The 12470-nt window shown below is 40.9% G+C and overlaps 1 protein-coding gene across 1 annotated transcript in view; it reads right to left on the bottom strand.

The window, feature by feature from the left end:
• Positions 1-12470, bottom strand: part of abca2 (ATP-binding cassette, sub-family A (ABC1), member 2) — a 116323-nt gene that overhangs the window by 7000 nt on the left and 96853 nt on the right. The window contains exons 36-45 of the mRNA XM_074637117.1: positions 12243-12358; positions 8370-8517; positions 7959-8082; positions 6835-6967; positions 4856-4976; positions 4451-4629; positions 3232-3373; positions 2977-3111; positions 1377-1480; positions 1162-1254 (exon numbers count right to left, since the gene is read on the bottom strand). Of these exons, the coding sequence (XP_074493218.1) occupies positions 1162-1254; positions 1377-1480; positions 2977-3111; positions 3232-3373; positions 4451-4629; positions 4856-4976; positions 6835-6967; positions 7959-8082; positions 8370-8517; positions 12243-12358 (1295 nt within the window). The remainder of the gene's footprint in view (positions 1-1161; positions 1255-1376; positions 1481-2976; positions 3112-3231; positions 3374-4450; positions 4630-4855; positions 4977-6834; positions 6968-7958; positions 8083-8369; positions 8518-12242; positions 12359-12470) is intronic.

Genomic DNA, 12470 nt, shown 5'->3' on the forward strand with positions numbered 1-12470 from the left:
ACAAAACTATTTGGTTAAGGTTAGAAAAAATATCATGCAATAACGTTATGCAAAACACTGTAACGTAAAAAGCGTAAAGTCGAGCATTTACTTTGGTTTCACACAGGACACGACCAGTGGTCTCCTAGTCTCGCCTTCTGTTTGTTTGACCCATCCACCTCCCCTCCCACCCTATGTGGAATTTCTTGCCTCTTATAGTCGTTATTAAACCACATAACTTTCAGTCACGAGCGCTCGATATACTACATTACTTACTCTGCGCATCGGTCGCTGTACTGCGTCACTTGATCTGAGCGAATGCAAAAACGTCCATATTCAACGTATCTGTGGTTTGCAGAAACGTAAATGCTAACAACTTTTCCTGGTGACTAGGCTGTTTTCTGAGGTAATAAATCAAGTGAGAAATAGGGACATTTTCTCATAGACTTCTATACAATCTGACTTCTTTTTGCAACCAGGGGAGTCGCCCCCTGCTGGCTGTTAGAAAAAATGCAAGTTTAAACCTCTTCCGCACTGGCTTCACTTTTCAGAACCGGATGTTGCTGCCTGGGTTGTATGCCTCTCCCAGCCAGTCAAGTTGCAGTTTATATCTATGTTTGTCCAAAATGTCATCACTTCATCACTTTCTCCTGTTGGACGTTTGTGTGAAATCTTCATAATTAGCATATGTATTCTTGAGTTATGGCCAAAAACGTGTTTTGTCAGGTGACGTTGACCTTTGACCACCAAAATCTAATCAGTTGATACTTGTGTCCAAGTGGACGTTTGTTCCAAATTTGAAGAAATTCCCTCCAGGCATTCCTGAGATAGCGTTCACGAGAATGGGACGTTAGGACGGACAACCCGAAAACATACTGCCTCCGGCCAACAACAACAACAACAACAACAACAACAACAACAACAACAACAACAACAACAACAACAACAACAACAACATCATCATCATCATCATCATCATCATCATCATCATCATCATCATCAACAACAACAACAACAACAACAACAACAACAACAACAACAACAAAAAGCACTACGTAGATAAATGCAGTCCATTTACCAGAAAATGACTGTCAGCTGTTAGTATCAAACTGTGTTTAAAAGGATGCAGATAAGAGCACATCTATAAATCACAAAAGAAAGGTGGATCTTCATCCTCCTGACCTGTTCTTGAGGTGTTGGATGCTTCCCAGGCATTTAAACCTGCCGTTCACCATAATGCCCAGTCTGGTGCACAAAGCCTCACACTCCTCCATGCTGCAGAGGACAGAAATGATAGATTAAGTACAACTGTGGTGAAAATGAAGTGAAAATAAGCCACAACAGTAAAAAGGTATTCAAGCAGAATTCCACTGAATGTGAGGACTGAGGTGTCTCACCTGTGTGATGTCAGCACTACAGAGCGTCCAGTCTTGATTATGTCCAGGATCAAATTCCAGAGGAATCTGCGGGCCTTCGGGTCCATGCCAGTGGTGGGCTCATCCTGGAAAACCCCACAAAATACAGTTCACAAGCTAAAAGTAATACTGTATTTACACTTTTCTCTCATTGTAGTTCCTGTTGCCTACATGTCACACTACATGTCTACCTGACATGAAATTGACAAATGTTTCCCAGAATCACATCCCAAAATGAATATACATTAAAGGATCATTCCAGTTTGTCCATCATTTCTGTCAGTTCCAATAACATTCTACTACTCACCAAAGTAACAGCTGAGATCTGGGAACACGGTGACATCACTAAAAAAAAGTAAAGCTTGGAGGTCAAGCTTAAAGGGGACCTACGCCCATTTTCAAAATTCATACATGTTATTCCTATGGTCTAAGACAGCTAACATGACAAACTCTCTCCCAAATACTAAAGTGCTTAAACAAAAGGTTAAGTAATTGTGGAGCTGCTTCATAGACAATGAATAGAGAAAGATGTTCTAGATGACACTGAGAGCAGCCAGGGGAATGTTCTGAGTGTATGGGAACATTTTCTGTTTCACAACTGACAACACTACAGTAGAATAAAGCTCATTTGGGTATAAAAAGAAAAAAACATTCTGTGGGTCCACAAAATCACTCTCCCATTCATTTGTTTATGGAGCAGCTCCAGACTATATACCTGATGACATCACAAGTTTTGAGACTTACTTCTCTGGTTTCTGGCTTTGAAAGAGAGTAGGCCATGGAAATGACTTACTGGAATTCTTAATTTAGGTGGCGTTCCCCTTTAAAGGGGGGACAAATTTCAGACACCCCTTCTACCTTTAAAAGTCTGACATCCAATGCCCAGATGACATTGTTAAAAACCTCTACTGCTCACTCTGCACCTCAACATCTAAAGCCAACAACCCACTCTGTGGGGACCTGGCATGGGAACCAGAGGGACGCCGGTTCAAGTCCCCGCACAGACCAAGTACGAAGTGTGGACTGGGAGCTGGAGAGGTGCCAGTTCGCCACCTGGGCACTACGAAGTACCCTTGAGCAAGGTACTGGACCCCAAAACTGCTCCCCAGGTGCTGTAAAGTTGCTGCCCACCGCTGCTTACTCCTCCTTACTCCTTACTGGGTGTGGTTAAATGCAGAGGCTAAATGTCACTGTGTGCTGTGCTGTGTACAATGTGTGCAATTTCCAAACACCTGATGCTGATAGGAGACTACAGGACAACTATGTGGGACAAACTATTGGGGGCTGACACAAGGGATACGAACAGCGGTCTCATGGAGGATTTCTTGTGTTTGTTGGATCCAGCCACGTCCCCTCCCGCCCTCCAGGTGTGTCTCTTCCACTCTTTAAACTACGTTACTATACTCCCGTCGCACTTTCTCGGAGCGATTACTGTTGCTGCGGATGGGTTTACATTATAGTTAATGGAACGCGCGATGCGTTTCATGCTGTGGCTAAATGGTGCCATGTGCGGCAGTTCTGGTTTTTAAGGCCCTGGGAATGGTGCAGCATATAGACTAAAACATCCATTCAAACTTCTTACCAGGAAGATGAGTGAGGGGTATCCAATCAGAGCAATGGCAGTGGAAAGCTTGCGTTTGTTTCCTCCACTGTAAGTGCCGGCAGGCTTGTCTGCATACTTTGACAACTCCAGCTTTTCTAATGCCCACCCCACCACCTAGAGGGTGTAAAGGATAATGTCAGTCGGCGATGACGAGTCATCTGTTTTTGGCGGGGAACCTGGTAGGTTCAAAAATGTGGAAAGACAAATGTGTGTGTGAGTGTGTGTGAGACTGACCCTGTCTTGGTCTTTCCAAGGAATGCCACGGAGGCGAGTGTAAAGCTCCAGATGTTCCCTGGCTGTCAGATCATCAAACAGAGCATCAAACTGTGGACAGTAGCCGATACTCTGCTGCACACGTAACAGGTCCTTCAGGATACTGCACACACACACACACACACACACATGCACGCACACACAGGAAAGATTTCTCAATATCCCTATGACTTTAAGGGACCATTAATCTGTTAATGCCGCCTGGACTTCAGTCAGGTCAAGAGACAAAAAAAAGTGAAATTTCTGTTTTGTGTCAATTTACACACAAAACTCATGCTAACTGTATTACTCAAACATATGTGGACACCCAAACTCTCTTCTGGTTTCAGTCTTTCCACCCAGATGCAGGGATTTTCTCCCATTCAGACATAACAGCATTAGTGAGGTCCAGCACTGATGTTGGGTGATACTAAGACCTGGCTGGCAGTCAGCGTTCCAGTTCATCCCAAAGATGTTTGATGGGGTTGAGGTCAGAGAGGCATTGCTATGTCGAAACAGGAACGGGACAAACTCAAACTGTTAACACAAGCTTGAAGCACACACATTGTCTAAAACATCATTGCAAGGCTTTGTTTCACTGGAACTAAGGAGGCCAGATCAGGAAAAACAGACCCAGACCAAGTTGGCAAACTGCATTCAGGCATTCATCGGCTCCACCAAACCCAAATTTATCCTTCAGACCACCAGATAGTGAAGTGTGATTCATCTCTCCAGACATGGTTTTGACTGATTTTGAGCGATTGTTGCAACCTAGAGCATGAGCTGAGCTGATGAGATGTCTGCTTCATGATAACAGCACTTACAGTTGACCGTTCAAATACAGCAAATCATTGCATAACAGTGCCACATGGAAAGTCCCTGAGCTCTTGCACAGTACCAACCATTCTACTGCAGATGGTTAGCAGTGGGGATTGTACGACTGTATGCTTGTATGCTTGATTTTATGCACCTTTTAGAAATGAGTGTGGCTGAGGCCGCTGAGCTCCACAAAATAGAGGGGTGTCCACATACATTTCTCCTTAGTGTGTGCTTTTCCTAACTGTTGGTTGGTAGTTTCTATTCTGTTCCCTGTCTGATGAGTCTGTCTTGATGTGTCTGTTTTTGCCTTGCTGCTGAAGAATAAAGAATACAGAACACATGAAGTTAAATACAAAGGTTCTGTTATTTTTCTGGCACTGACCTGTTTCCGTCAATAAAGGCCTCTCCTCCAGTGGTGCACTCGTCTCCCGTCAGCATCTTGAAGGTGGTGGTCTTCCCGGCTCCATTCACTCCCAGCAGTCCAAAACACTCACCGGGCCGGACGCCCAGACACAATCGGTCCACTGCCAGGATACGACCCATCTTCCTGGATTTATAAACCTGAACACATGTAGATATATACATTAAAGGACCAGTTTTAGCTCCTATATTTCTCATGTATAACGGTTGTTTTAACTGGTAGGTTCATTTGCTGTACTGGCATAACTGAACACAGCATTTAAAAGTCAGTGAATGTTTGAGTAAAACGTAAAGTTGTGTGCAAATTTCTGTGGAAACAAAACCGTAGCTTTTGGGATTTTTTTTTAACGTTGATGAGTGTTTAAACCTTTGTCAGGTTGTCGATCTTCAGCATATCGTTGTCGGCATCTCCTCGCAATACTCTTCGTCTCTCACAGGCCACATCTACATCATCATCTTCTATAGGCTGGCTGCTGACTGGAACCCTCCTGGACACACACACACAAACTATTTTCAGTTTTGTCTTTAGTGTACCTCAGAAAGTGACATCCTACATTTCCTAAAATGCCTTTTAACAAACACCAGAGAGCAGGTATAAGCAAAGCTGGTTGCACTTTACTGTGGATTTAACATGTAGTAAGTGGTAAGGGTGTAATGGAAAGCTACTATTGCTATCTGTATATTATCCAAAACTATTTGTATTTGTATTTACATCAGAAGTGGTTGGACCTTCATTGGAAGTTGTAAGAAATCATCTAGCCTGCCTCATTTTTTTGTGTTAAAGCTGCAGTGGGTAGAAATGGAGCAAATATGATTAAAAAAAGTGATTTTCATAAAGCGGTTGCTATATCCTGACAGTAGTGCATGAGACAAGTCATCTGAAAAAAAAAAATTATGTGCCTCTGTGTCCTCCGGTGCTCCTAACGGCATCTGCAAGATTTCACAGACCGGAGGGGAACCAGCTGCCGTCTATGAGCAGCTGTCAATCACTCACGAACTCCGACCGAACGGTCAAACTAGGCAGGGCTGATCAAATATGAATCATATTCTGTTACTGTAATGCCTATTTCTCTCCTCAAATGTTTTCAGAAACATCTTGTAATGTACTGTTTAGCTGTAAAATGAGAAAGTTTGCGACCTAACAGCCATGTTGAGATCAGTTGAGGAAATACCAAGCACTGCCCACCAACCGGAGCACAGCCAATAAGAACGCTCTCTCTCTGAAATGACCTGTGATTGGCCAAAGTCTCCCGTCACGGGCTATATTTTTTAAAGCCTGAAAACAGAGCCATGAGGAGGAGCAGAAGTCTAGTTTTCTCTCCGAGCACTTGAATTACAATATGCCTACTGAAGCTTTAAATTGTTTTTCTCTGATTCCATTTTATGCTCCTCATATGTGTGTGAATTTAGGTGCTCATAAAATATACAAAATAACCTGTACCTAAATTTATTTAAAAAATCAAGTATTTAAAAGAAAAAATGTAAATCATAAAAAGAGTCTTAACTGAGTCGGATTAAAAGTTGTGTAACTGAGTGTAACAGTCGGGAAATACCAGTCAGAATTGCACTGGACCGTATTGCATTATTTTTCTCTAATACTGAAGGTTGTGAATGCAAAGGGACAAAGTCCAGATGAAAATAAAGTTGGCATGAAGTATCTATGAAAAATATATTGATAGATAGATAGATAGATAGATAGATAGATAGATAGATAGATAGATAGATAGATAGATAGATAGATAGATAGATAGATAGATAGATAGATCAAATACAGCTGTCTTGGCCAACTTGCATGTACTTTTTAGACAATCCCTAATTTTAGCTCTTTTTATATCCATATTTTAGATATGAGGTGACATGACGTGATTTGAACTCATTTGGAGAACCTGATATCACTGTGAAGAGTGAGGTCTGTTGATAATAGCACTGTGTGTGTATGATGTCTGTGTGTTTGGATTTGATTGAGTTTTGACTCTGACAAGAAATGATGGGACATTTGTGGCAAATTCTGTCATTTGGGTGACGGGACAAAAACAGCATTATGCAACATTACTGCATTATTAAGTGCATTCTTTTTTTACATCCCTAGGAGAGAGGCAACACTTAAAGGAATAAAATGATTTTCCATTTTGAGATAAAGTGTCAATCAATCATCAGTCAATCATTACTCCAACTCAGTTTTCTGCTACTGTGGGTGGAGGAGTTGGTAGCTAGTATAGCCTTCTCTGTGATGCATTATTGTTGATTTTAAAATGGCAGCCTAAAAGAGAAGGTCACTCTTTAATTCTGAGGGACTGACAGTAAAACCTGACACCTCACACACTCAGACAGAAACACATCACTCACGGGGGTTTCCTGAGGAAGTTGTACTGGCAGAGGATGGTGATGAGGAAGCCAACAAAGCCTTCAATTGTCATGGCAACGAGTCCTCGAGTCACAATGTCCCACTCAAATGGAGACTTCATCTTGTCAAACTGGCCTGAAAGGTCATATTCACAGCAAACTTATATCTTCTGACTTTACGCTCTTATGATTCTTTCAAAAACATTTATCCGTGTGAAAAATAAAAGAATTATAGATAAACCTTGTTCAGGCATAGTTTAAAGAAATGGCAATAATCTATTTTATTTTTTACTGCCAACAAATCTTGTGAAAAGACCCAAACCAACAATGCATGTATCCAACTAATATAGTTATTGCCTCTCAGTCCCTAGACTAAACACACACTGTAGTTTATTTTGACTCAATTCCACACACTGTCCTGCTGCTGGAAATACTCACTAAAGCATCAAATGTGGATTATTCCACCACTGAAAACAGTCCCAAACAAATGCACTTTTCCTCCGGGACTGAAAAATTAAGTGCCAAAGACTGCAGTTCATGGCACAGCCACTTGGGGCTGGCTGGAATAAACATGATTACAGCCTGGTACAAAAAACACTTTTGCTCTCTATAGCTAAATTCATAACAACTATACAGGGGAGGTGAATTTTCTATATGATTCACCTGTTTAAATTACATCAAGGCTTAAATTAATGCCTAACTAAGGGTGTGGCCACAATGAGTGACAGATGGGTGCCGTCACAGCTGCAAGCTGTCTGCTAGGCATCGCCTCAGCTGATTCCAGTCACTACAATGTACAATGACACACAATGAGCTAATTTCTGTTTTTCTTAAAGTGACAAATCTATAGAATCCTCCTGTTTGCACGTGACAAACAGTACATAAATATGTTCTTTTATGTAATGTGTATCACACACGTGCACACATTATAATTCTTTCTGTTCACTTATTTAAAAGCACATGCTTTAACTGTAGAACTGTTTACACTTTTATATGTTGAAACAAGAGTGGTGAGAAAAACAAAAAAAATTGCTCTAGGATTTAGAGCACAAATAACGTTGTCAACATGTGAGGACTATACAGTATCCTCGTGCATTCTGTGTGCGGCAGCCTAGCGATGACTGTACCTATTTTAGCGTAGTATTCATTGATGTACTCATTGTAGGCCATCTCCATCAGGCCATGGCCCAGGTTGTAGTTGGGGAAGATGAGGAAACAAGACTTCAGGTAACTGTTGACTTTTTTCAGATCCTGGAGGAGATGAAAATAGTGAAGGAATAAATACAAAAATATCGACGTCTGATACGCTGTAGTACAAAAGCAAACTTGTCTATTGGACAATGCTCTATATTCATTTAGTAGGATTTATTTTTAGATTTATTATCTTCTAAACATGTGGCAGTATTAGCAATTGCTGATATTTACTCCAGCTCTAGTGTGAGAATCAATTGTTGACATTTAACATTAGGGGTTAAATCTTCAGAAAATGTTTGGCAAGCTGCAGTATCTGAACTTCCAATAACAAGAGTCACACTGACCTTATCATGTTCAAAGAGCTGGAGTAGGAACGTGGCAACAGTTGCAGTGATGCCTATGAAGAGGTTAATGACTATGAGGAACACGTAGGCTGTACTGGGCACCTCGAACCAGAAGGATGCTGGGTACATGATGGGAGTGATGGACCACCTGGATAGAAGAGCAAGACATGAGAGAAAGAAAGAAACTGGAGAGCACTTGCTAAAACCTTTTTAACCCGACAGACCCGGTACCGGTGTTGTGTCGAATACTGTTTCCCGTCGCTATGTTTCCCCCTACCTAATCCTGAACCAACCCTTATTCCCGAACCCTAATTTTAACAGGTAGGGAAACACTAGTCAACGGGGGAACAGACTTCAAGTTACACCGGGTCCACCTGCGTGGCGTCGTTACAAAAAGGTGCGATAAAAGATGGTCGTGATGGAAGATCATTTTGTCCATTTTAAAATGAAATGCATCAATCTGGTGAACTTTGAGAGCAATCTTAAGAGGCTGGATCTATGAAGAATTTTGTTCTCTAGTAAACAATTTAATCATAAACCCCACCCCAATAAGAGACTGGGGCAGGCCTACATAGACTGTGGCGGGCTAGATGTCAGATCACTTTGATTTCATTTGAATTGGGCTACACAATGGTGGATTATGATTGGATAAAGGCCCAACATATTAGACGGCAGACATTACCACTTTATTACCAAAGTGGGGGGTAAAAACTCTTGCTGTCCTCCCTATTTGGGCGCCAGTGGGCGAGGATGAAAATCTTATTTTTTTCCCCTTTATTGCATCTCTATTTCCTCTGGAACATTAATAGAAATAGGCTTGCTTACAATGAATTCATATTTCTAAGCTTACCTTTCAAAGGAAACCAGAAATATGTATATAAGCCTTTTGGTTGAGGAAATATTCCTGATTCATTTTGGGTATGTTATTTTAGGATTTTTTTCCTAGGGCTAGGGCTTACAGTAAGAGGCTAACGTTTTTTTCAGTTTGCACCAAAACATGAAGATGCAAAAAATTAATTTATCTAGTCAGAGTTCTGTGAAACTGCATTCTACACAGGTAATTTACTAATTTTGAATTTCACATAGTGATAGTGACAGCCAGGATTGCTGCTGTTATTCTAGATCACATATGCAGGGAGTTATTTGTCATCAAATATCAGAATGAAGGCAAAGCAGTGGGGAGTGTGCTCTGCAGTCAAGTTTGTTTCAGTATTTTCTACGTGAGAATCATCTTGAATCTTCTCCTCCCTCTCTTTCATTCTCTTTCTCTCTCTCTTGTGTCCTATCTTCAACCACTTTTAGCCCAGAGTGAAGGTTTTATGTTCAGAGGCCTTTCAGCCTTCTTATCTATTATATCTATCTATCTATTAGTTGCTTGACAGTTTGGAGATCTTGGAATCAAAACTGCTGCACCCATGGGTGTTTCCACATAATGAAACTACAGGATACTGTGGTAGGAAACGTCATGCCCTTTTCGTTTTAACCATCTGTGCAACATGAAACTAACAGCAATATGGGCACATACTGTATTTATGTCAGCAAAAAAATGATAACGAGCAGAATTTACGATTGATTGCTACAGGGGTTATCATATGTTGCCTTGGCATTTTAAGTAAAATATTACTACTCAGAGAGCGGAAAATATTCTCTTAATGTTAATATGGGTCAGATCACCCATATTATGAAAAAAAAATCACTTCCCTTTAGTGGCATCTCTCCGGTCAGACAGGTTTGGTTTATTTTTTCCAGGTTTGGCGATATCTGTCTGTGAGACTTCTGCCTACACCCCAATTTAATAGAGGTGAATGGAATTTTGTATGTGCTGCTCACAGCTTTGAAAAATGACATTTAAGAAAAGTCAACATCGATAATCTTTACAGGAACAATGACTCTGTTACTACACAACTTTAAACGGTTTTCACAGGGACTATTTTTTCAGTAGAAAGTAGTCCATTGTTTTATGGAAGGCTGTCTGCCCTCTGCCTATTATGCAATGTTAAAGAAGGGTATGCTATCCATTTAAAATTGATCACTTAAAAGTATAATATGCAGGAATGTTCTAAAAAAACAATGTATAGACTCATACAAAAATAATCCCTCTCTTCTTATGACCCACTTAAAGTGTCTGTATCTATAAAGACCCTGCAGCCCTCTGCCTGTAATTTCTCTTTTCTTTTATTATGCTGTGTTCAGGACTCTTCTGGGTGTCAGCAAAGAGTGTTTTCGGCCCCACCGCTTCATCACTTCCCCCGACTTCTGATACCGAGGCACAAGTCCCTCTTTAGCTCTGTCAAGTACAAAGCAGCCGTATTTCACATCTGAGAACAGATATTGTGTGTTTTTATGTGCATGTGCTCCAGTGTTCCAACAGCTCCTCTGTCTCTCCTCTGCTGTGTGCAGAATGCTGTGGTGTGTCAGTTTGAGGTCGACCCAGAGCAGCGTTGAGCCACAGCGGACAGGATGAAGCCTGCCCCTTCGGCTGCATTCATTCAAAATCCGGTAACTCTGCAACTTCCTGCAGGGTTGTGTGGAGCTGTGGTTGTGTTAATTTGTGCTTTAGAAGGTAACTGCCGTGAAACAATCAGAAAATAACGATGTAATTCTCTGATTTGTTCACACTAATGCCGCTCCCTCCCTACATTCACTCTATAGCTCACTCGACCATCGCTGCTCTCTCTCCCTCGCTCGCTCATTGAGCCGAGGAGGAGTGGTCAACTTTGAAAGCTGTGTGTACAAACAGCATCCGACCAATGGCACATATCATATAAAAAAAAAAAATTAAGAGATCCCTTTGGTTTGACATTAATTAACTATGTAGTGGATTGATCCTTCCCAGCACATTGATTGTCATTTATAGCTTCTTCCATATTTCCACATTATTTTTTTTTAATATTAATGTAAAAAAAAATATTTATACATACAAACACAAACATCAGGAGAAAGTCTGGTGTTTCTTATCTTGCTCAAAGAGCAAGAGCTCTTTGTATTGTCTAACAGCCCTACTGCACATATGATGGGCTTGCTCCTCTTTCTTTGATGCGTATGAATAGGTAGGTTTGCTACATTGCTTGTGATGTGGATGAGGTGCTGTGGCCAGACCGAAACAGAAGAGAGGATGCAGCATAGTTTTTTTTTCCGTTTTTTTTTACTGTGACTGTATACAGTAAATTCTTCTGTTGTTTTGTATGTAGACCACTGTATGTGCAACTTTGTGTTGGTTGGGATGTACACTGTGTACATTGTTTTTGTGGGGAAAATAAAATATATTTGTTACCGTGTATTTGTGTGTTCTGAGTATAAAAACAATATTCTAAAATATTTTACAACACACTTATGTATGTACTGTCTGTAGTAAGTGTAACACTGAACAAAAAAAAGGCCTAAGTCATCATGATGAATGGAGAAGAAGTGTTTTCCATTCATCATAGTGTTTTACATTGAGCACATCAGTGTTCAACTGGTTCTTATAAATGTCTATTCATATGATGGTTTGTGTGTGTCATTTGAAAACAAAATACCATTTTGAGAAGAAATAACATTGTTTTGAATGTAAAGTTTCATTTTGCAGGAGAATTGAGGGGTTTTGCCCATTGTGTGTGTGTTTTTTGATTTGTGTGTAGAGTTCTGAGAGTATGAGGCATGCTTTCAGAAAATGTGTGTAAACAATCGAGAAAAACTGTAATGTCATTTTTCACCGCTGGAACCACCACAAACTAAAATCCATTCAGCTCTTTGTAATTTTCAGTGAACTGAATCAACCAGACGGGTTGTTCTGCATCAGAGCATTAGATTATAATGCCTGATAAGTAAATATGTGTGTGTGTGTGTGTGTGTGTGTGTGTGTGTGTGTGTGTGTGCAGTCAGATGTCTCACCCGTAGAGAAGAAAGAGGGAGAGGACGGCAGGGAAGTTAGTCGGGGAGGTGTAGGCCGGCAGGTCGAACACAAACAGAATAATAACACAACATGTGGCAGGTACCAGGTAGTTCAGCTGAGGAGAGATGATGATGAGAAGAGAGAACATGTTCAGACCTGGACAAATACTGCAGTATTCACAGTAAGACTAACAAAAACAGAGTATTTCTCCTACACATCCACAACCG

This window comes from Sebastes fasciatus, chromosome 6 (genome assembly GCF_043250625.1).
Source record: "Sebastes fasciatus isolate fSebFas1 chromosome 6, fSebFas1.pri, whole genome shotgun sequence".
In the NCBI taxonomy this organism is placed as follows: domain Eukaryota; kingdom Metazoa; phylum Chordata; class Actinopteri; order Perciformes; family Sebastidae; genus Sebastes; species Sebastes fasciatus.